Source organism: Sycon ciliatum, chromosome 7 (genome assembly GCF_964019385.1).
Source record: "Sycon ciliatum chromosome 7, ocSycCili1.1, whole genome shotgun sequence".
In the NCBI taxonomy this organism is placed as follows: domain Eukaryota; kingdom Metazoa; phylum Porifera; class Calcarea; order Leucosolenida; family Sycettidae; genus Sycon; species Sycon ciliatum.
In genome coordinates, this window is record NC_088649.1 from 3,399,323 (window position 1) to 3,424,443 (window position 25,121).

A 25,121-nucleotide genomic window follows, 5' to 3' on the forward strand; every position below is an offset into this window, starting at 1 on the left:
CGTGCACAACACTAATCATGATGTCTGCAAACAGTGTTGGGGGGGGGGGGGGGTGAATACATACAGTGTGAATGTGTACAGTACAGTCGAAGGGAACTGCAAACTGCATATGGAAACACACACAGACAGTGCAGGGTGCTACAATACATGCAATACTGTGTAGTACAATGTTTTCTAGCACATGTGAATATGCCCATACAGCAGTGTACATGTGCTTGTACAGGTACATGATGTGAATATACCCATACAGCAGTGTACATGTGCTTGTACAGGTACATGATATGAATATGCCCATGCAGCAATGTACATGTACTTGTGAACATGATTGTGAATGCAGCGATACTGCCGAAAGTTCGATAATGCTAAAGACAGAACTTGGCAGGATCTGCCGATCGGTATCTTCATCGGTATGAGACAGCACATTGAAATCGGTCTAAGATGACCGCTAAAGAGACCTTCAAAATGTGGTCTCTGTTGCCAGCTGGTCGCCTCATCAAGGGTCATTTGACTGGAAATAGCATCCCTGGGTCGATCCTGGTTGCAGTGGTCTTCTACTGTAGCGTACATGGAAATCCAGTCAATTGACCGGGGCCGGCACCCTCAGCGCGTACAGAACGCTGCGTGCCGTGCACATGTTGATCCTATGCGACCAGCGCGCTGCAGCGCATAAATGCATGTGTGCACCGCTTATCGACGGCTGCATGGTCAGCGCCCTGGGGCCGCTAGACGTGCGACCGGATTTCCATGTCCACCACAGTAGGATGGTGGTTGGCTTATCCGAGTGGCCGCCTTGACAGGTTTTAATGTACCTGCTCACCATGGGTGTTCTTCTGTCTGTTTATGTTTGTTTTTGCACTCCCTCTTAGGCGTGCACGGTTCATTGACGGTTGAGCTCACGATCCCGTCGTCTCGAGCCGGCAAGGCGTCCGACAAAACCTGATGCTCCGCGTAGGTTTGCCGTGTGCTGTCCGTGGTGGCCAACGCCTATCTCTGTCCAGTGCCTTGCGCAGTGGAGTGCTTGCTCAAAGTAGTGTTCAGGCTGCACTTTGGACATGGACAATAGTCACACGGAATCATGACCTGCATCAGGTTTGTCGTTCATTTCTTTGTTCTGCATGTTCAGATTTGGTTCGTAATGGATGCCAAGTGAATTGAATGATCGTTTTCTAGGTATTTTTTATCTTTTTTTGCACCATCTCCCGCCACTTATTGAATTATTGGTAAAATATTCTCTTGAAAATTCTTTGCATGAACTACACATAATTATCATGCAGCGTAGCACTTTTGATTTTCTTCATACAACTTTAGTGGGTTTCCCACACCCGTTTTGCGTATTTGTTTGATTTATCATTTCCCCAAGTTTTCCTTTAGATTTAGCAATGCTTTAGAAGTAGCAGTGTATCACAACTACATACATTGACACACACACACACACACACACACACACACACACACACACACACACACACACACACACACACACATACACACACACACACGCATGCACGTACGCACAAGCACGCACACGCACACACGCACACACGCACACACACACACACACACACATACACACACACATACACACACACACATACACACACACACATATTTACACACACACACACACACACACACATGCCGATGTGCACACATGCGCTGACACACACATGCATACATGTACATGCAAATACTTCCGGCAAGACGCACAGACGCCTCGTCTGTGCATGCATATCAAGGAAAGATCTTGATCAAACCGCTGTCCATGCACTGCTTCGCTAGTGTCGCTGCGTCTCCCACAAGCAATGTGAATATTCTCGAACTGGAGTCCGACCTTGTTCGACTCTTGATATTTTTCCTTTATTTGGAGTGTGCCCCCCCCCCCCCCTACTTCCTCATCCGGAAGTTGCAATTCAGCTTCTGCTTCCTGCGCTCGTATTTTGCCGTTTTTCAAGTTTTTTGCCTGCTCCAGCATTTTGCAGTTTTTTTGATTATGTGCAATCACTATAGCATTCATTGTATTCAAGCCGGACCCCGGCACAGCAGTCAGCCGGTCTGACTCGATTTTCAAAAGACTAAGTACACACTCCTCTCAGTTAGGGCAGTCATGTGACATGCCCCAGGAAGTAAAGATTTGAATAGAATCGATTCGTTGTGTTCTTGTTGTGTCATGTGGCCTTCACTGCTATGGAGGTTATGCGATTACATCATCAGTCGAGATGCTGTGGCAAAGTCGCGGCACATATACACGGCGGTGTTGTGCTAGAAACTCACGAGGCTGTATGCATACAATGTAGCCGTGACTGACTCGTGCTCTGCACATAGTGCCCATAGGCGATTCCACTGACTCACCGCCATGACATCATTCACATAACTATGACATCATTCACATAACCATGACATCATTCACATAACCATGACGTCATTCGCATAACCCCAAAAGCAGGTAGCCTGTGCGGTGTGCAACAACAGTCAACTTTGCGTATAACGACACTCGGCGGGGCATCAGAAAAGTGTCGTTATACTCGAAGTCGCATTCTATATGTATTACAGCTTGATTGATTGATTGATTTTTATTATGCATGGACTTTGCTCTGACTTGAACGTCGAACGCGACGTCACGACTCATGCGTACATTTCTTTGTGGGTGTGCGTGTCGTGAATATGCATCACGAATCCGCGTTACGCTCATTATTATGTCTTTATTTGTTTATGTGTTACATCATGTTGACGTCATGCTGATGTCTTGCTGCACGCATCGCGTGCACCGTTTTGCAGCTCTCAGCCCGGAGCATGCGCAGCGAGCCTGTGGCTCCTTTTTTTGCTGCCTTTTCCCTTTTGCATGCTTCACTTGTCTCTACTTGTCTCAACTTGTCTCAAATAAGGTTTTCTGGTGACACTCCTTTTCAAGTCACCTAATCCTTTCAAGTAACAAGTGCAATGTCGTTCCGTGAACCGGAACCACTCCATATTTGAGTTACCAAGACGTATTTGTGCGTGGCTATACAAGCTCTCCCACTCAACAGTTCAAAGTTGCGCACAAACTTGGTGCTGAAACCCGGGAATGCCACCAAAAAAGGCTTCGAGTGCCGATGCTCCTAATCCGGCATCAACTAAGCGTAGTCCGTGAGCCAAATCTCAGAATCGGCTGTTTTAGCATCGACCGTTGCACCCAGAGAGGGACAAATCGTCCTTCAGCACACCGCTTCAGGATGGTATCCTGAAGCGATTTCCACTTGTTGGACAATTCGAAACTGATCCAGGGAGGTCACAGAAGACGCCAAACATCCAACTTTGCTCACGGACAGCAGCGGCCATTTTCGCCTTCTTCACTTGATTTTTTTGCGCTTGTTCACGGATTCTCATTTTTTGAAGCCATGAGCAGATTCCACGAGTGCACATAACGCGGAAACTGTAGCGACCTCGCTGCATGACGTCAGCTCCCTCACCAGATATGCGCATGCGCATGACACATTTCTTTCTCTTTGCTCTAAAATAAACAACAACAACTACAGTCCATTCAGAAAAAAATGAATTCTAGCTTTTGGCCATAAATGGGTCAAACGTTGAGTTTTTTTAGAATTTTTTTCTGCAATCCCATATGGAATCCTCTTCCAATTATGTTTCTGAAGTTTTTTGTCCAAAAAGCAAGCCATAGCAAGAATAGAATTTCGGCCAGGTTTTGCCCCAAAAGCACTGAATTGGGAAAAACCATCAAATCCAGGCCGTTTGACCCCGCCTGCAACAGTGCATTCTGCGGTTCGAACCCCAGTTCAGGCACCCTTTTTGGACCCTTTTTCAAATTTCAAAGTTCGCAATACTGCACTGTGTACGATGAAATCACGAAAAATCGCCAAATACGGGAGCTCGCCAGAGCCAGGACCCATCTTTTTATGAATGGACTGTAGACAAAGTTGCCCTCTCCTCGGAGTTTGTAATTTATTAGGCCCCAGGGTGGTATGTCCCGGGATTCATCTGTCTCCCCCGTGAACAGATACGACCTCTGCCACCAGGGTGCCTAAATTGGTGGACCCCCGACGCTGCGCTCGCGGAGCATTATAGTATTTTGACTTTCCGGATTTGGGAATTTGTGGTGCCTCTCGCCGCCCACCCGCCCTCGGCACACCTGGAGCTGCTGCGGACTACGCCCTCCTGCCGCCGCCATCCCGTCGTCATGCTGCTTCCGCCCGTCAGCCAGCGCAGCCATCACTGGTTTTCGCCGCAGTGACTGAGTCCGTTCCTGCGTGCACCGGGCCGCATACTGGCTGCCTGTCAATCACCGGCTGTTGACATTAAACTTGAGCCTCACCATCCCGCACCTCACCGCCTGGACCTGGAGCAGCTGTGGAGCAACCACCCTCCAACCACCGTCCAGTGTGCGCCGGCCACAGCTGGAGCTTGGCCCCCTCCACCCGCAAAGCCTCCCCAGTCGTGGAGCCAGCACTGCTGCTACTACTACAAAATTGTATTGCTGTCATGTTCCGTACCTGGATTGGCTGCCGACTACCCAGTCGCCGCCTCGCCACATTGATACACGGCTACATGGGCTGTTCATCAGCAAGTTTTCCTGCAACTGATTACTGCGCGTCTTTGCCTCTGCCTTCACAGTTTGCATACCGTTTTTTTCTCTCTCTTTCCGCCTCTGACATGCTCTCCACCTCTGTCACGTTAATCCACCTCTGACATGTTAACCCGCCTCTGTCATGCATCTCTTTTCGCTTTCTGCATTTTTCTCCTCTGTTTCGGCCATTGTTAGCCTCGTTAAAGGGGAAGTATACCCTAAAATTCAAATTTTCACAGTTGTAGTCTTCTGGGTGCTGAGTCGAATGGTCTTGGTCCGAGGAAGCTGCGACGCTCCCTTCCTACTTGAATCCCAATCGAACTCGCGCACTTCCACCAAAACTGGGTGACTGCGCCCTACTAGATGGGGATTTGTATGCAAAATGTCACTAAAAGCGCCATTTCGTTCTTATAAAAGCACGGATCACCGCGATTGGCCCATATGTTGTAGTCTTTTGGACGCTGAGTCGACTGGTTTTGGTCCGAAAAGGCTGCGATGCAGCGTTCCTCCTTTATTCCCAATCGAACATGGTTGAACAAGCGGTCACGTGCTCCTGCGTACACCAGTCAGCTGGTCACCCGTGCCTGCAGGGTACAACTTACTAGCCTGTTTGACCTTTTTTGGGTACAGTCCTGTCACTCGAGTTGAACCCGAGTTGAACCTTGGTGTGAAAGTTGTCGCCTGCTGGCGCGGTGACCAGGTGATTTGGGCACCCAGGAGCACGTGACCGCTTGTTCAACCATGTTCGATTGGGAATAAAGGAGGAACGCTGCATCGCAGCCTTTTCGGACCAAAACCAGTCGACTCAGCGTCCAAAAGACTACAACATATGGGCCAATCGCGGTGATCCGTGCTTTTATAAGAACGAAATGGCGCTTTTAGTGACATTTTGCATACAAATCCCCATCTCGTAGGGCGCAGTCACCCAGTTTCGGTGGAAGTGCGCGAGTTCGATTGGGATTCAAGTAGGAAGGGAGCGTCGCAGCTTCCTCGGACCAAGACCATTCGACTCAGCACCCAGAAGACTACAACTGGTGAAAATTTGATTTTAGGGTATACTTCCCCTTTAACAAACATTGGGTACGCCACATGCAGCGCTCTTTCTATTTCCTTGTTTTTTTTCTCTGTCGTTCTCTGCGCTCCGCTTGTTCTCTGGTGGGGGAGTACTGTAGCGACCTCGCTGCATGACGTCAGCTCCCTCACCAGATATGCGCATGCGCATGACACATTTCTTTCTCTTTGCTCTAAAATAAACAACAACAACTAGACAAAGTTGCCCTCTCCTCGGAGTTGTAATTTATTAGGCCCCAGGGTGGTATGTCCCGGGATTCATCTGTCTCCCCCGTGAACAGATACGACCTCTGCCATCCTGGGTGCCTAAAAAACCAGTGCACAAAACTAGATTTGAATTTTTTTACCGCTGAGAATTATCAATCCGGATCATGCATGCAAACTGCAGCAAAGTTACAATGCATTCGTTCAGAACTAAACTGACTTCAAAGAATGTCCTAAATACCTCTCGAGATATTTGTTCACCACTTCCTAGGCGTAGAAGACTGTAGTGAGTAACCTTCTGGAGCGAATGGCGGACTCTGCCCCGAGCATGAACTTCTTTTCATCCTGTTCAAGGTCAAATATTACTCAGTTTGCGTTGAAGAATAACAATTACATTCGTGAATGGCTGAACTGAGAATACCCTAATGATTTCTCTTGGATTTCGTATCCCAAGTTCCTCTACTTGGCTGGATAAATCGCCTCTTGACTTCATCATACTGGAATTGGACTTGTAGATAATAGCGAGCAATGAATTGGTGAGTGAAGTATATAATAACCACTCCATTACTGAATACATGTACGTAGAATACTCCAGTATAGAATGATATGAACACTGAAGCTAATGTGACATTACGGTAGTACAATAGGAAGTACGTCACCACTGTTGTAAATGCACGCGCTGATCCTATCCAACCTGACAGCCAATGCAAGAGGTTGGAATTGGCTATTGATTGCCTAACACACTCATACAGCACCAAAAACTATCTGTCATTGCTCATTTTCCACTCAACATAACACAGTTGGAAATCACCAGCTAGGTGCACATCTTGGCACATAATGTGTGCTATCGCAGTCCACCGCAGTACACAGTAATACACAGAATGATAACTACCGATATAAGATGATGCCACATACATACATACACGCATACGCGCGCACCCACACGCGTGCGCATGCGCGCGCACACACACACACACACACACACACATGAAGCAGCTGCCGAATCCGACTATGCAGTCTCCCAGACACGCGCGCACGGGCACACACACGAACCAGCTGCCGAATCCAACTATACAGTCTCTCAGGCATGCGTGCACATCCACACACGCGCGTGCGCACATACACATGAACCAGCTGCCGAATCCGATTATGCAGTCTCCCAGGCACGCGTGCACGCGCACACACACACACATGGACCAGCTGCCGAATCCGACTATGCAGTCTCCCAGGCACGCAACCCCAATGGCAATGGGAGAAGAACAGACTCCAGGAGGACGCCGGATCAGGAGGAGGACCCACCTCAGTGAGTGCAAAATGACCGATGCCCGTTGTCTGTTGTGGTCCTGCTGCCGTCAGTTGTAAATTGATCTCTCTTCACAAGACGGACAGCGACCGAACGAAGGAAAAGCAGATGTCCCTGGTGCCTGCCTGATCACCGAGGCAGAGTCCAGTAGCGGATGGGGGAGTGAAGGCAATCTAGGGATGCACGTGTGGTCGGCCAAAGCTCCTCTGCTGCGAAACCAGCAACAACAGCATGTCCCGCGGCCGGAACACACTTCCTGTCTTGTCCTGTCCTGAACATTGCCGTTTCCGGTTACATGTCCCCTCGTGTGAGGGGCCGACAGACATGGAGAGTTTGGCTGAGGCGCTGCTCGCATCAACGTCCTAGCGAGATCTAGACTTTTCTTGAATCCATTTGTTGCAGTTGTGCAGCTGGAACCCTCGGGTTGACTTGCAACATGATCGCTTTGGCTGCAGTGAGCTAAAACCCACCACTGACCTGAAACACGGATCACACTGACCACAGTGATTGTGGCAACACCGTGCCCCGACACCCACCATCCGGCCCGCAGTTGTAGCCTGGGGTGGTGTCACCAACAAAGGAAAGCGCCTAGCACGCACACACATGCACCCGCGCACACACACACATGCATGCGCGCGCACACACACACATGTATGCACGAGCACACACACATGCACGCGCGCGCGCACACACACAAACGCGCGCGCGCACACACAGAAACGTGCATGCACACACGCATGCACACACTGGCACACATACACAGACAATGGTATAGTATGTTCCTCGTCAAGCAGCCAGGTGCTCTGGCTTGGACCTCCAGGACCGCTGGTTTCGCCCTCGCTACTTGTCGTCTTGCCCTCTCCAGTGCTGCCTGCAAGAAAACATTCCCTTCCGTAAACTCTGGGTGGACCAGTTCTCGGTGTTGTGTTTACACCGTGCTCTGCTTTCATGGCATTCGTTGTTCGTATCAGCCACTAAGCTCCTGGTAGGTAGCCCCTTGTTGGCCTTAGGATGTGGCTCTGGGTTCACTACTACATGCACATCACTGTCAGTAAGTATAGATTAAGCAAAATCAGAGGCACTGGTCTTCTCCAGTGTTGCAAATGCTCAGGATCACATGCGTGCAATTGGTGTAGCACTTTCCATGATACCAGCCACACCATCTGCTCTTCCCTGAGCCCTTGTGCTGGCAGAGAAAATCCCAGACATGGTCGTCCTTCTCTCGAACAGCGCTGACGATGCGACGCCAACTTGTAGTCTCGATATTACTCGCTGCAGGCTTCTCGTTTCTACTAAATTGGGTGCTGTCACACAGACACAAATTCCAGCAATATTACTCCGCTGGGCTGTCATTTGCCACTTCGTTGCCGTCAGCTGCCCCATCTGGCACCTCGCTGCCACTAGAAACGTCTTCCTCCTCTTCCATTGTTGTCAAACAACATCAATGTACACGAAAGGAATAAACTTCAATAAAGTGATCACAAAACCCCAAATCCATATTGTCGTCAACGTCGTTATCTTCTAAAAAATAAATAATTTTTCCTCACTCCACCCGAAATCGTACTTTTGTGCTTACTCGTCCGATGCACACCTCACCACTCGCGTAAAATATTTGTTCTCACGGTGGAATTTGGTCGAGAAAAGAAGCCCTCCCGAAGGTCTCTGGATCGGTTCTGGAACGTCCAACAAGCGAAAACGTATCCTTTGTGATGTCCTTGACCAACACTGTAAGCGGCGACTTGTCCCTCCGAGAGTGCAACGGCACTTGTGATTTTGAGTTTTGGCTCACGGACTAGCGGTATCGCGGCAAGATACTTCGGCTGAAGAAGAGCATCCAGCAATGCCTCGATGACGGCAACGCATTATTGTCTGGAGCTCCCTCATCTGCAACAGCAGAAAAGCTAAGTGAAACATGTGCATCTTTAGAGTCCGATGTCGTAGCATTTGATGAGGTCTGTGAACTTTTGTCAAATTGTGTTGATTCCTCCGCCCTGGAGAGCTCTGACGAAGCTGCTTGTAAACAGGAAGCAGACGATAATCTGGACTTCCAGTTTGAAGCTATGAGCGTGATCAAAAAGCTCAAATTCCGAATTTCTCCGGCAACTGAAATCAGCAGCAGATTGTCAGACCTCTCCAGAGTCGAGTACTAACAAATCGGACGACGACTCAGTTGTCAAGCTAATGCAAAGCCAGATGAAAGAGTTACTCACCATTCATCGTCAAACACAGGAACAAACTCAAACTCTGCTACAACAGCATAGTGAATCACTCACCACTCAAGCATCTCACAAGTCCACTGTCAATTTACCAAAGTTAGGTTTACCTAAATTCAATGGTGACATCCTGCAATGGAAGTCTTTCCACGACATGTTCATGGCATCTGTACACAACCACACTGGATTAAGCGATGTACAGAAGCTTTCCTACCTAAAGGAGCATGTGACACACAATGCACTCGACACCATTTCTGGTTTGTCTCTGTCAGATGCAAATTATGCTGTTGCTCTTGGCCTGCTCGACGAGCGTTATGGCAACACGCAGGTGCAGGTTAATGCTCACCATGTCGCCCTGATGGAAACTCCACCGGCAACCAACAAGCCGTCCTCGCTCCGTAAGCTGTACGATACGGTAGAACTACACCTACGCAATCTCAACGCTCTTGAAGAAGACACCGATCAACCAATCTTCATTTCACTGATGCTCAGGTAGAATAAGGACACTTTTCTGGTGCCGCTGTACTTCAACTTAGTTCAAGATCAGCGCTGCAACTCGCCATGGTGATAATGTGGCTGACGTCATGTTACCAAGGAAAACATGGCGTTTGGCCGTGTTCGCCGCACTCGAGCGCTCACCTTTTTTTCACAATCCTGTTTTGAAAAATACTTCAAGTCTTTTGCAACACTTTTGGAGGCCAGTCACCACTGGTCACATCGCGATCTGTATGAGTATCATTATCATGGCCATTGTCTTGTGTCGTTTTGAGCTCGAATAGCTTTCTCTGATGAAGGATTCAAAATATATCATGACGTTCTCTTTTATCGTGGGCATGAAGCTCCCCACTCGCAGCGGAGATGACATCGGACGGAATAAATGTGTCGAGTCCCGAGCAGGAGTTCTGCTGACAAAAGTGATTAGCTCCTCGCGACCTGGGGCATGTGAGGACTACAGTTCTAGTTGGGCAATACCCCACGGACACATCTAGCTGGAAATCCGGAAGCGCAGAGTCGATTGAGAAAAATGTCATGACGTTCTCTTTTATCGTGGGCATGAAGCTCCCCACTCGCAGCGGGGATGACATCGGACGGAATAAATGTGTGAGTCCCGAGCAGGAGTTCTGCTGACAAAAGTGATTAGCTCCTCGCGACCTGGGGCATGTGAGGAATACAGTTCTAGTTGGGCAATACCCCACGGACACATCTAGCTGGAAGCGCAGAGTCGATTGAGAAAAATGACCAAGATCATAAAGAAGGCTTGTTTGCTTCCACAAAATGTTTTAGTAGCCGAGTCCACGCACTGAAAACTGCACTTGCATTGTTCCTGTCCAGTCGACTAGTCATACAGTACATCAGTGCAGTACAGAGTGCACTTGCAAGTCAGAACGACACGAGCACAGTCGCGTGTACAGACTCAGTTCACAGTTGTGACCAGCGAACGCGCGTGGGAGTCAAGTACCCTACTCAAGTGCGCATGCTCGGCTCGCTGCATGCACTGTCTGTAGATCTACAGCAGATTGCTGGTGTGATGCACTACATGTACAGCGCAGTCATTTATGTGTAAGAGACAATGTCGGCTATTTTGAAACGGCAATGACAGCTTCATCCATAAACGCGGAGCGTGGGGAATGTCTTTGGCGAATGAGAGCTGTTGCATTGGCTAGCTGTACATCCCAGCAAGCGGGAATGTGCTGGATATCGATACTAAACACCTGTTCATCGCGGTGGTGAGTCTGAACAGACCCCGAGGTACGACAGCTTCGTATACTAAATGTGTACAGTGCGTATGGTGAAACAAGTCGATACTGGTTTCCAGCGAAATGTTGTTATCTATGTACAATATCCACCAATATCCTTTATCTAGGGCCCAAAGGCTATCCAGTTCACCAGGATTTGTGGCCTCACTATTTTTCGTTTTCTCCGCGTTTTGGGTTGAAATCTGAACATAAAAAGTAGCACTGATGACGTCATTCGGCTCATAATTTAAATTTGATATTGGAAATCGATGACAACTAACCCAATGTATCGCCACAGAAAATTTGGATGAAAAATATTAATGTATGCCAAAGTTATTACCAATACAAGTTTTGTACACACATGATCACCTTATTATACCTGAGTGACCAGCAAGCTTCCGCGTCACGTGCTTGCGCAACTTGAGTTGCAGAAAGGCATTGATCCGTGGTCTGTCGCCGAGTTGAGAGTCAAGTTGTGTGCGTATATAGTACCGCAGGAGACAGCCGAGCGCCAATCCAGTCATGCCGCCAGTAGCAAACATGAACAGCCGTTTTCCGTACATAAGTCGTCCGTACTTCTTGTCGGTGAGTCGAGTCGCCAATCACAGCCAAGAAAGAAAGTCTGCGCTTTCTGCAGGGAAAGCCACTACTCTGACATGTGTTCCAAGTATAGCACTCTTGAAACAAGGAAACCACGCCTCGGCGACAAGTGTCAACGGTGCCTACGGCCAGGCCACAGTGTTTCGTCATGTAGTCTGCAGAAACCTTGCTTCTATTGTCGTAAGCCTGACCATCACTCCAGTTTGTGTCCCGTGAAATTCGGTGCACAACCAAGCTCCGCAATGTGTGCCAACGCGGCACCTTTCCAGCCACGTCCTGCCATTACCACAGTCGCAGGCGACAACCAGTCCGTCATCATGCAAACCGCAGTTGCAGATGTAGTGTCCAACTCTTCCGGTACCCCGACCACGCTGTCTGCACGTATACTGTTCGATAGTGGCTCTTGCCGGTCGTACGTCACGCAGGCGCTCCAGGCGAAAGCCAACCTCAGTGTTCTAGGTCAAGATCACATTGCCCTCTCTACTTTCGGTAGTGCATCGAGGAACACGTCTCAGTACCCACGCGTCGAAGTCAATCTCAAACTGAAGAATGACTCAATCCTTCCGTTGTCCGCCAATGTGATTCCCCAAATCACTTCACCGATATGGCGCGTCCCCTTGGACACCAACAGACACCCGAGCCTCAACACCCTTCCTCTTGCGGAGCCGCTCACGTCATCCAACGATCGCCTGTGTATCGACATCCTCATTGGTCTTGATCACTACTACAAGATCCTGGGCACTGACCGCATCTCCTTTCCCGATGGTCTGCAGCTGTTGGACTCGTCACTTGGTTTCGTTTGCGCCGGCACAGTAGCAACTGAGCATGCCTGTTCGGTAATCGAGAGCAACACCACTTTGGCCGTAGCAAGTCATCGACGAGAAGATCCCTCGTTTGACCTTGAGCGCTTCTGGGCTGTTGAAGATTTCGACTCTCTCATTGCGACACGCCCCAGCAACGATCGTGCGTATGACGACTTCCTCCAATCGGTCGTGTTTGAGGACGGACGGTACACCGTCGGGTGGCCTTGGCGACAACAACATCCGCCTTTGGAAAACAACTTTCCACTTGCTTTCGGACGTTTGAAGTCACTCATTAAACGTCTCCGTCACGAGCCTGATACCTTCGTCAAGTACAGCAAGGTACTTGAAGAGCAACTATCACTTGGCATCATCAAACGCGTTGCTTGTCCCAACCAGAGAGACAACTCGCATCCAATCCACTACTTGCCACATCACTGTGTGCTCAAGCTGTCCAGCAGCACCACTAAGATCCGTGTCGTGTACGACGCATCCGCTCGTGTATCGAAGACTTCGCCCAGTCTCAATGATTGTCTGTACCCTGGGCCGTGCATGATCCCTGATCTCTGCGGCATTCTCCTGCGTTTCCGCATGCACCCTATTGCCGTCTGCAGTGACATCGAGAAGGCGTTCTTACAGATGAATTTGAACGTAGCCGATCGTGATGTCACTCGTTTCTTGTGGTTGGATGACCCCAACCAACCAGTCAACTACAGCAATCTCCAAACTCTGCGTTTCTGTAGAGTCCCTTTCGGTGTTGTTTCCAGCCCTTTCCTGCTGTCTGCAACGATCAAGTACCACCTCACGCAGACCTGTTCACCGGAGACAGACGACATTCTCCGAAACACGTACGTAGACAACATCATCCTGGGCAAGGACACCATCAACGATGCTGTCGCTCACTATCAATCAGCAAAGGCGACGTTCTCCGCAATCAGCATGAACCTTAGAGAGTGGGCATCAAACTCTTCCGAGGTTTTGGACAAGATCCCAGAACACGATCGCTCAAGAAGCACTCGCGAGAAATGCCTTGGTCTCCATTGGGACCCCAGAGAGGATGTCTTGTCCGTACAGTCGCCTAATGCAGCTAACCTTGTTGTCACTACGAAACGCCAGGTTCTACAGGCACTGTCTCGCTTCTTCGACCCGCTTGGCTTGTTCGCCCCCGTGTCCATCAGAGCGAAGGTTCTTATGCAAGATATCTGGAAGCTTGCTGTGTCATGGGATGACCCACTGCCCTCCGACGTCCTCAGTCGCTGGCACCCAATAGCCGCCGACCTTGACGTATCTAGCAGCTATCCGATCTTACGCTACGTTGGCGTACCCACATGTAAGAGCCCGTCGTATCAGTTGCACATCTTCTGCGATGCGTCAGCGATCGCCTATGCTGCCGTTGCGTACTTGGAAAGCACTGTCGGTGATAAGAGTCAGCGCCATATTATCTTTAGCAAGACGAAGGTGTCTTCCGTCAAGGGTCAAACGATCCCACGGTTAGAGTTGATGGCGGCAAGCCTAGGATCTCGCCTTATCGTGTATCTACGCAAGCAACTGGACATCCAGTTCCAAGCCACTCATCTGTACACCGACTCAACGACTGTACTCCATTGGCTCAAGTCCACGAAGCTACCCGTCTTTGAGCAGAACCGCGTCAACGCCATCGCAGCCGTTCCAGACGTTCTCCACCACTACGTCCCGACAAAGCTGAATCCAGCCGACCTGCCATCCCGTGGATTGAGCGCCGCAGCCTTGTTAAAATGCGACACCTGGTGGAACGGCCCCAGCCTGCCGATTGAAGGCACCACTGCAGCAACCGTCACTGTTGCGCCGGCGGAGGGTCCTCCGGAAGTCACCTCAAAGGGGTCGGGGGGTCAGCCATTTGGTCAGGGTTCACAGACAAATAAAAAATCTGATGTATTCCCATATGGCATTGTTGTGAACGACTTCTCGTCGTTCGACTCTTTAGTGCGTGTGTCTGCACTTTGCTTTCGTTTCATTTGTAGGCTGCGGAAGAAACCAACTCCATCTGGACCTCTCACGCCTAGAGAAATCGAAGCAGCAGAGCAAGTCTGGATCAGCCACAGCCAGTCTGCACACTATGCAGATGTTATCACCGCTCTGTCCAGTGGGAAGCAACATCCGCTGGCAACTAAGCTCAACTTAGTGCTCGACAACGGAGTACTGAGATGCCGTGGAAGACTGGAGAATGCTGACCTCTGCTCCAAATCGAGGTTTCCCGTCCTGATCTCCAAGGAACACGCCATTGCCAACCTGATCATACATGATTGCCACCTCAAGGTCATGCATGGCGGCGTAGCGCACACACTATCCCGTGTCCGATATCAGTTTTGGATCCCGAAAGGCAGATCAGCTGTAAAGGCCCTCGTGCGCCGCTGTCAGACGGGCATTCGCTACGAAGGCGCGCCATACAAGACACCTCAGATGAGTCCGCTACCTTCTACCAGAGTGACCCAAGCGCGACCATTCTCACACATCGGCCTGGACTACTTTGGCCCAATCCTCGTCCGTACACAGTCAGAAACCGCTAAGGCATGGGTCTGCCTGATCACGTGCATGGTGACCAGAGCTGTTCATTTGGAGCCAGTCCACGACATGACAGCTGCCGAGTTTCTGCTCGCATTGAGACGTTTCGTCGCCCGCCGTGGCACGCCAGAGCTAGTTGTGTCCGACAACGCTCCCCAATTTAAGCTGGCCAAGTCCGCTCTTGACATTGCCTGGAGCAACATTGTGGTAGACACCAGTGTTACGTCCTACATTAGCCGCCATCAAATCCAGTGGCACTTCATCATCGCCAACTCTCCGTGGATGGGTGGAATGTATGAAAGGCTTGTGGGTATTGTCAAGCGTTCTATGCGCAAGACCATCGGGAGACGCCTCCTCACATCCAGCCAACTCGCCACTCTCCTGCCAGAAGTTGAGTCTGTCGTCAATTCTCGGCCGCTAGTCTATGTCGACGAAGAACAGTGCACAGTGTTGACGCCTGGTCATTTTATCAGCCTGTCTGCCACACAGGGGTTCTTCACGGTCAGCAACGACCCGACCGACCCGGATTATCAGCCCATCAATTCCTCTGCAGACAGCCTGTTGGACCTTTGGAAGAAGGGCCAACGACACCTTGATCAGTTCTGGCTTGCCTGGAGGAACGAGTACCTCCTCAGTCTGCGAGAAGCCCACACGTCATCATTCAAGCAGTCAAGGACTCGATGCTCAACGTTTCCGAAGCCTGCTGACGTTGTCCTCATCAAGGAGGAATTGCCTCGCGGCCACTGGCGCCTAGGACGAATCCAAGAAGTACACACCAGCAGCGATGGCAACATCCGCTCTGCCACCGTCCTCACTTCGGACAAACGCACCGTCAAGCGGCCAGTAAGTCTACTGTGTCCGCTTGAGACCAGCAGTACCTCGGAATCCCCAGGTACCCCAGCTCAGGAGACCAGCAGTTCCTCAGCTACCCCAGCTCAGAAGACTAGCACTCCCGTTGCAGTCGTACGAAGACCAACACGAGCCGCTGCCAGCAAGTTTCAGTCCAACTTGCAGGATTTGATCGCCGACGGCCGTGTTTAACTCTCTCTCTCTCTCTCTCTCTCTCTCTCTCTCTCTCTCTCTCTCTCTCTCTCTCTCTCTCTCTCTCTCTCTCGTGCGCGCGTTCGCTCGCTCGCTCTCATTACTCTCGCATTCTATATGCTCTTCAGTTATCTTTCCACGTGTTTTGTGTGAAATTTCTCCTTGTTATTAATTATGGTTAATTCTGTTCTCCGGCCAATGCCCGGGGAGTGTCGTGAATATGCATCACGAATCCGCGTTACGCTCATTATTATGTCTTTATTTGTTTATGTGTTACATCATGTTGACGTCATGCTGATGTCTTGCTGCACGCATCGCGTGCACTGTTTTGCAGCTCTCAGCCCGGAGCATGCGCAGCGAGCCTGTGGCTCCTTTTTTTGCTGCCTTTTCCCTTTTGCATGCTTCACTTGTCTCTACTTGTCTCTACTTGTCTCAACTTGTCTCAAATAAGGTTTTCTGGTGACACTCCTTTTCAAGTCACCTAATCCTTTCAAGTAACAAGTGCAATGTCGTTCCGTGAACCGGAACCACTCCATATTTGAGTTACCAAGACGTATTTGTGCGTGGCTATACAAGCTCTCCACTCAACAGTTCAAAGTTGCGCACAGTGCGCGTGTACGCATGCATGCATGTGGTATGCTGCGACATGCAGTCAAAGCATGCACTGCCTGAACATGGTCAAGTCAACCACGTTACAGAAACCACCCTGCAATTGTAGTGTTGCAGAGCACTTTATGGTGAAAAATACATTTTTCCCTCAAAATGTTGTTATGGTATCACGGCGCGGCATAATCCGCCAGAGCCTAATCAGAGTGCATGAATGCGCAGCATCAAGAGTACATAACCCCCGCCATGAGAGCGGGGTTATGTATGGCAACATGATGGATGTACATCATACCAGTTCCTGCTCTCTCTCTCTCTCTCTCTAAATCATGTGTAGATCTACCATGTACAGTCAGCTTTGCGTACTGTAAACATGGTAAAAGCCATACGTATAACGAAGTGCTAGCTCTAACGAGGAGAAATCTGTCGTTAAAATAGAAATCGTTATACAGAAATCGATACATATACTGTCCTATTGAGCGTCGAGAATAAGTGAGAATCGTTACCTTTGGTACACGTATGTGACTGAAAACTCTCCTCCCGGACTCCACAGCAACACAACCGGATAGGACGGGAATATTATAATTATTAGGACTGAACAAACATGAAACGGGAAGTACAAAAAGGAAAAGACTACATACCAGCCGCCATCAAAATCGGGCTCAACACAACAACAGGCACTACATCATTGCGCAACAACTTTGGAGCATGCGCATGCTTGGCCAAGTCCTGTTACCATGGGACCACTCTATCACACTCCTCCGCCTGGTAACAGGGAAATTGTATCACCAAAGTGAACGGGCAAAGAAACATTCCAAGGGGACAAAAGTGGAAAGAAGGGACACAAAATGCGGGAAAGAAGACAACGGTCTCGCAGATGGACCATACACACGGATATACATAAAAGATGGCAAACAGCAAGTGAAGGGCAACCATACCGGAACCGAATAGAAAAGAGAATACCCACGCAACCAGAATAGATGCGGCATGAGCAGCCACAAAGCATATGGTGCAATGTACCGTCACACGAAAAAGTCCAGAATGACACATGCAGCACATGGAAGAGGAAACGGAGACTAACGAGCGAGCGGCATTGGACAAAACAGATTTTGCACCAAAACTAGAGACACACACACAGTGGTAATAGGACTCTACAAGGCATGTCATATGGATGCGGGAAAGGCCAGAATAACCAGCAAGAAACTGCAGTAAATGAACACAACGGTGTGAGTTACGTACGGAACCGACCAGGGACCTGCAGACTGGAACGGTCGCGCAAACCATAGCCATGGACGGGCGTGTCAGGCATGGCATCATGTACGGGGGGCGTCTGCAACACGAGCTGGACAACGGGGTCCCGGTCGTCATCCTCCACTGCCGCCGGCGCGTCGGCAGGGCCATGCGCATCAGGAGCCTGTGGATCTCTCTTCAGCAAATCCACGTTCACCAGCTTGGAGCGACCATCAGCTGTGGCAATACGGACTGTCGACGGGGAGATGATGCGGATTACGTGCCATCCAGATTCGAAGGGGGTGAGAATCTTCGAATGCCGCTCCGGACGCCGAAGAAGGACGGCAGTGTCAACGGGGTATGGACACTCGGGCACGGGAGCATCGAGGAAGTCAAGCCGTGCTAGCTCAACTTCGAGGTGATCGCGCAGGCGGGCAGACTTCCGCTGCAACTTGTCCACCCAGGCGCTGTCGGACAGTTCAGTGGAATCTTGTTCGATGAGAAGACGGTGAGGCTGCCAGCCGTGCATGGCTTCCATCGGGCTAATCTTCGTAGCGGTGTGCGGGCGAGAACGGTAGTGGAACAACAGAAGCTCGAGGGCAGTCTCCCAGTCGTCATCATCCTCGAGCGTCTTGCGGATGATCGTCAACAGCGTCCGGTTGAAACGTTCCACAGAACCTTGTGACTGGGGATGTCGAACAGCGCCCCGCTGGACCGTGACGCCAAAGGACTTGAACAGGGCTGACACAATGGCATTGACGAACTCAGTGCCATTATCGCTACGCACAACCTCAGGCGCGCCCCATCGTGAGCAGATAGAGACCATGGCAGCAGCGACCTCCGCTGAACAGTGGCGCTTCATCGGGACAACTTCGACCCACTTGGTAAAATGGTCGATGCAGACGAGTACGTAGCGGTAACCAGAACGGCTGACACCAAGCTCCAAGGTATCGATGGAGACAACACTCCAGGGGCCGTTGGCGGAGACAGGTCGTGTCGGTGGCACACCGGGGCCACCACGAGGGTTTGCAGCCGTACAGGGGGGACAGCGGCGGATGAAGGCCTGACACTTCTCGGCCATGTTGGGGAAGTAACAGACACCCCGGAGAAACCGCCACATGACCTCCCAGGAGGCGTGGCCAGTCTGTTGATGGGCACCCCGAAGAACGAACTCTTCGATGTCATTCGGCACGACTGGTACTGACATGACCTCGTTAGGGGGTAGCTTGACGCTCCGCATCAGCACGCCATCCACGACGGTCAATTGCTGCTGAACACGCTGGAATGCCGGCGAACGGACAGCATGGCCGGCCACAAGGTCCTCGACGACAACCGGAATCACCTCGTCCTGCTGCTGCGTCGCGGCAATCTCGCCCAGGGTTAGGACACGCCAGGCGGCATCATCAGCGACAGCGGCGCCAACGACATCGGCATCACCAATCGGGCCAGACATCTTCGCAGTCTGGCGGGCAAAGCGGAGGAACGGCGGTGGGACACGTGTGAGCTGATCAGCAATGTTTTGCTGTGTGGGTACCCAGACCACGTCAACACTCATGCCGGACGAGTCGACGATATCGAGAATAACCTGCAGCCGGCGTTGCACGAGGACTTCGTGCAACCCACTGACGTGAACCCGCTTGATGTTGTCGAACAGAGAACGCAGCCACCCATGCACCGTCTGGGAGTCGGTCATGATGCACAACTTCGGGATACGCCAAGACGACGCGAGAGTGAGGCCCTTTACCACGGCATCTAGCTCGGCGACGTTGATGTGGCGTTTATCGGTGGCACCGCGGAGCCACGACTGGTCTTCGAGTACAGTACCATCAGCTTCGAGCACGACACCGTAGGCAATGCTGGAGGCGTCGCACCAAACACGCCAGTCTTGGGGATCGTCCGCAGTCCAGGCTCCATGAACAGGGTCGTCGCCCTCCACACGCTTTGCCGCATCGTGGCAAAGGTCGCACAACTCCTGGGGGACAGCTGCATCCCAGGCATCCGTTGTTGCAGACGCCAAGCGCTTCAGCCAGCTAGCCAAAGGGCGCAGATAGCCACAGACCGGATAATGACCAGTCAGTTGACCACACCACTGGAATACATTCCGCTTAGTCATCTGGGTAGGAGGGGGTTGCAGTGGCTCGCGTCGCTCCCACTGGCCATCGTGCGTCTGCAGACCAAGGACGCGAGTCGCATCAACGTCCACAGCAGGTTTCGTAGGCAATCCATGGGCGGTCAGCGCGTCCGCAAGGGCCTCCGCCTGATCTGTCGGCGTGATGATGTCATCAATGTAATTATCGGTGTCGGTGAAGTCACGGGTCACCCACTTCACAATAGTGTCCAAGACTTTCGGCGCAATGGCAAGGCCAAAGCCCATGCGCTCCATCACGTACTGTCGTCCTTGCCAAACGACCATCTGGAACCGCTGCTGGGTTGGGTGGATGCGAACATTCAGGAAGGCCTTACGGATGTCGACAATCTTGGACGCGCCTTTCCGTTGCCGCCACTCGCGAAGCTTCTCAGGGCACGCGGGTGCCTCCCGACCAGGGCTGGAGATGATCCGAACGTTCAGCGCACGGTAGTCCAAACACGGACGCACGGGTGTGGTAGGCTTATGTTCCTGACACACAGCCAACAGTGGCAGTACGGCGCCTGGTGGACCATGTCGATCAGCATCATACGGTACAAGCCATCCCTCCGCCAGCCAAAGGTCAATCTCGGCCTGGAACTTGGCATCCTGCTCCGGTGACAGCTTCTGGCGGGAGTATTCGCCAATACCAGAGCCAATAGGGGCTTGCGGTGGTGCGCCTGCCCACCAACGCCATTGGACTTCCCAAAAACCACGCTCGGCGTCGAAGGCGACCTCAGCATCACCCATGGACAGGGTGACATTCGGCCCATCTCGTGACACAGAGACATCGCGTGGCAACTTAGCGGAGCTCTCCGGGTTGTCAGACTCGGACGTGGTATCGGATGCAGTTGACGGATCACGCGGGCGACCAAACCATACGGTTGCGAGGACACCATCGGGGGCATAACCAAGGTGCACGCCACCCACGGAGGAGATAATGTCCAGTCCCAGAAGGATATCAGCGTCAACCACATCCAAGGTGTCGACAACGAGGAAATCAGCAGTAACTTCAGGCAGGTGCACTTTGTCATCGTCACGATGAACAGTCAACCGGACTTGCCCAGACACCACAACTTCCTGCCCATCGATGGCGGTAATGCGCGGGTTGGACTCTACGAGCTGAACGGGTACACCCAACTCGGAGACAACGCGATAGCTGATCAAGGACTTACTAGAGCAGGAATCCACGGCAGCACGCAGCCTGGCCTGGCCCTCACTATAGACATGAATCCTGGGCAGCGACGAACAGGGACTTGCCACGACACTGAGGCAGGCATTGCCCGTGGTCGACGAGCCCGAGCCCGCAGCACAGGCGGTACTAGTGGGCGTCTGAGAAGAACTGGCACCACCACTAGACTTCAGCTGAGGGCACTGACGCTTGACATGGCCGGGCTGCTGACAATGAAAGCAAACAGGAGGACGTCTCTGCCGGTTCGGGCAATCGCGCCGCAAATGCCCAGTCTGATGACACTCATAGCAGAGGCGACTAGGGGTGGAACTGCCACTGGGTCGTCGAGCAGGGCTGGCTGTCAGAGCAGCAACGGGTTCCTTGACTAAGCTGCCCGCAGCACAAAGGGCACGGGCCTGGGCTGCAACTGAGCTTACCGTAGCCCCAGCAGGTTGAGAGGCTGCATTCAAACGAAGCTGCACGGCGAAGTGAGGCGGAAGCCCCACCAGGAACTGCTCCAAGAGGATCGGGTCCTTGCCGTCCGCTGCCTCCTTGTGTCCACTCAGCCGTTGCAGCCGCCGAAGATCCGCCAAGTAGGCGTCGACAGTTTCGTCCGCACGCTTCCTCCGCTTGACAAACTGGTGGTAGGCATCGGCAGGGGTGACTGAAAATGACTCCACGAGCCGCTGCTTTACCTTGGCCTCGTCCTTCTGATCATCACTGGCCATCTCACACCAAACAGTGAATGCATCACCCGACAAATACAATGGGAGTACGGCCATCCGGGCTGCTGACGACTCAAGCTTCTGGATGCCTGCCACCACCTGGAACTTCTGCCAGAATTCATCCAGATTATCATCGCGCCCCCGAAAAGGTCGCAGCAAATTGTCCACGCGAGGACCCGACGCCATCACTATACAGGCCGTCGACCAAAAACACTGTCAGAAAAAACGAATAAGACTAGGTTCAGCAAACGGGTTTCGGCACCACTTGTGACTGAAAACTCTCCTCCCGGACTCCACAGCAACACAACCGGATAGGACGGGAATATTATAATTATTAGGACTGAACAAACATGAAACGGGAAGTACAAAAAGGAAAAGACTACATACCAGCCGCCATCAAAATCGGGCTCAAAACAACAACAGGCACTACATCATTGCGCAACAACTTTGGAGCATGCGCATGCTTGACCAAGTCCTGTTACCATGGGACCACTCTATCACAGTGGGAACGTTGCAGTGCAGAGTCCTACTTGATCATGGCACACTGTATAAGCAGAAATATTCGTCTGGAAGTTAATTTCGTCATTTTCGTCCATGGAGCTTTTGAACTAAATCAAATTCCAGACTAATGTCAATTTGTCCAGCTTTTCAATACACTCTTATGATCCATGGACACAATTTACAACCGGACGAACTCCCTTTCTTTGAAGTTGGACGAAATTATTGACCAGCGGAAATTTCTGCTTGATCATAGCATCCATACCTGTCAACCTTTGCAAACCTGAGATCGTGACAATGGCATACCTGTCAACCTTTGCAAACCTGAGATCGTGACAATGGCATACCTGTCAACCTTTGCAAACCTGAGATCGTGACAATGGCATACCTGTCAACCTTTGCAAACCTGAGATCGTGACAATGGCATACCTGTCAACCTTTGCAAACCTGAGATCGTGACAATGGCATACCTGTCAACCTTTGCAAACCTGAGATCGTGACAATGGCATACCTGTCAACCTTTGCAAACCTGAGATCGTGACAATGGCATACCTGTCAACCTTTGCAAACCTGAGATCGTGACAATGGCATACCTGTCAACCTTTGCAAACCTGAGATCGTGACAATGGCATACCTGTCAACCTTTGCAAACCTGAGATCGTGACAATGGCATACCTGTCAACCTTTGCAAACCTGAGATCGTGACAATGGCATACCTGTCAACCTTTGCAAACCTGAGATCGTGACAATGGCATACCTGTCAACCTTTGCAAACCTGAGATCGTGACAATGGCATACCTGTCAACCTTTGCAAACCTGAGATCGTGACAATGGCATACCTGTCAACCTTTGCAAACCTGAGATCGTGACAATGGCATACCTGTCAACCTTTGCAAACCTGAGATCGTGACAATGGCATACCTGTCAACCTTTGCAAACCTGAGATCGTGACAATGGCATACCTGTCAACCTTTGCAAACCTGAGATCGTGACAATGGCATACCTGTCAACCTTTGCAAACCTGAGATCGTGACAATGGCATACCTAGAAATGTGTACACCTGTAGCTGTGATGCATGTGACAAATACACTTTTGGGTGCGAATTACCACCCTCGATATCGGGACTGTCCTGGCCAAAATCGGGATAGTTAGCAGGTATGATATCCTGTTCAGCGTTCGTACCAACAAGACTCTTGCATTCCGGCATTTCTTTCTGATACTACCATGAAATTCAGAACTCTCTCAGAATCTAACCTGATATTTGCGGAAAGGATATTTGTTTGTGTGTTCGTATTTTGACATAAGAGAAATGCACAGAGGGACAGGACTGAGCGCAACGGGGATAACGTATTGAAGACAGCCATGATAGGTTCTGTCCCTCTGTGCAATTGTCCTGTCACTTTTCCCTTGTGTACTTGTTTCTGTCGAAATTAAGTGCCAGTTTGTCGTCATTAAGGGGATCGTCAACTACTTCTTAATTATGCATGAGGACACATTTTTGTCTATATGTATGCATCTTTCTCTATGTCTGTTCCTCGGTCTGTTATTTTGTGTGATGACAAGGTCACTAAATAGCAGCAAGAGGTGATAAACAATAGTGTGTCACTCCGCATCTCTTGTGCACAACCTGCAAATACCCGGCCCATGGCAGAATTTATATTGACGTCACCTTCGTACAGAGCATGGGCATTTTGCCGCAAAGCAGTGTGAGAGCGCGTGCTGGGAGCTGACCTTGTAATGTAAAGCCCGGCCAAGTGCGCCAGGCCAAACTTCCCAAAATACTTGCAGCGTGTGTGTCGTAGAAAAGATTACGTCAACAAAGCGTTCCACCGTGGGCCAAATCATCCGGGAGTTGCACACTCTTGTTTATCTACCCTTGACGAAGGTGACGTGAAAAATAATTCTGCCATGGGCCGGGTATCTGCAGATTGTGCAGAAGAGATCCGGAGTGAAGCAGTATTTAGCTGAGTCTAAATGTTTCTCCTTCAGTGTGATTCGCCTATCTACGGCTTTGTGATATTTAACGCAAAACTTGTTGCTAGAAATTTGGTGATATGTCATCGAGTGGAAAACAATCTTCTTCCAGATATCTGTCTGTCTGTCTGACTATATGTCTGTCTATCTGTCTGTCTATCTGTCTGTCTGTCTGTCTGTTTGTCTGCCTATCTGTTTGTCTGTCTGTCTGTCTGTTTGTCTGTCTGTTTGTCTGTTTGTTTGTCTGTTTGTTTGTCTGTTTGTTTGTCTGTTTGTTTGTCTGTCTATCTGTCTGTTTGTCTGTCTTTCTGTGTGTTTGTCTGTTTGTTTGTCTATCTGTTTGTCTGTCTGTCTGTCTGTCTGTTTGTCTGTCTGTTTGTCTGTTTGTTTGTCTGTTTGTTTGTCTGTCTGTCTGTTTGTCTGTCTTTCTGTGTGTTTGTCTGTTTGTTTGTCTGTCTGTCTGTCTGTCTGTTTGTCTGTTTGTTTGTCTGTCTGTTTGTCTGTTTGTTTGTTTGTCTGTCTGTCTGTCTGTATTTCTATCTGTCTGTCTGTCTGTTTGTTTGTTTGTATGAATAATAACAGTCATGTATGTCTGTTCGTACGTGTGTGCATCTCTTCCGAAACTTGTGTTCCTGTGGCAGATGAAGTACGTTGATCTGCTTCTCATCCACTGGCCTGGACCACCGGGCAAGAGTAAAGATCCAGCTTGCCAAGGTCAGCCAGCCACA

The 25,121-nt window shown here is 50.6% G+C and overlaps 1 protein-coding gene across 5 annotated transcripts in view; it reads left to right on the forward strand.

Moving 5' to 3' along the window:
• LOC135820752 (uncharacterized) overlaps positions 1-25,121 on the forward strand; it is a 38,175-nt gene that overhangs the window by 5,168 nt on the left and 7,886 nt on the right. For 2 of the 5 annotated variants that reach the window (XM_065333777.1, XM_065333773.1), the window contains exon 6: positions 867-2,036. The exons of the other annotated variants lie outside the window; for them this stretch is intronic. In XM_065333777.1, the coding sequence (XP_065189849.1) occupies positions 867-891 (25 nt within the window). In that variant the 3' untranslated portion in view covers positions 892-2,036. Of the gene's footprint in view, positions 1-866; positions 2,037-25,121 lie in introns of those variants that run through there. 5 annotated transcript variants of the gene reach the window in all.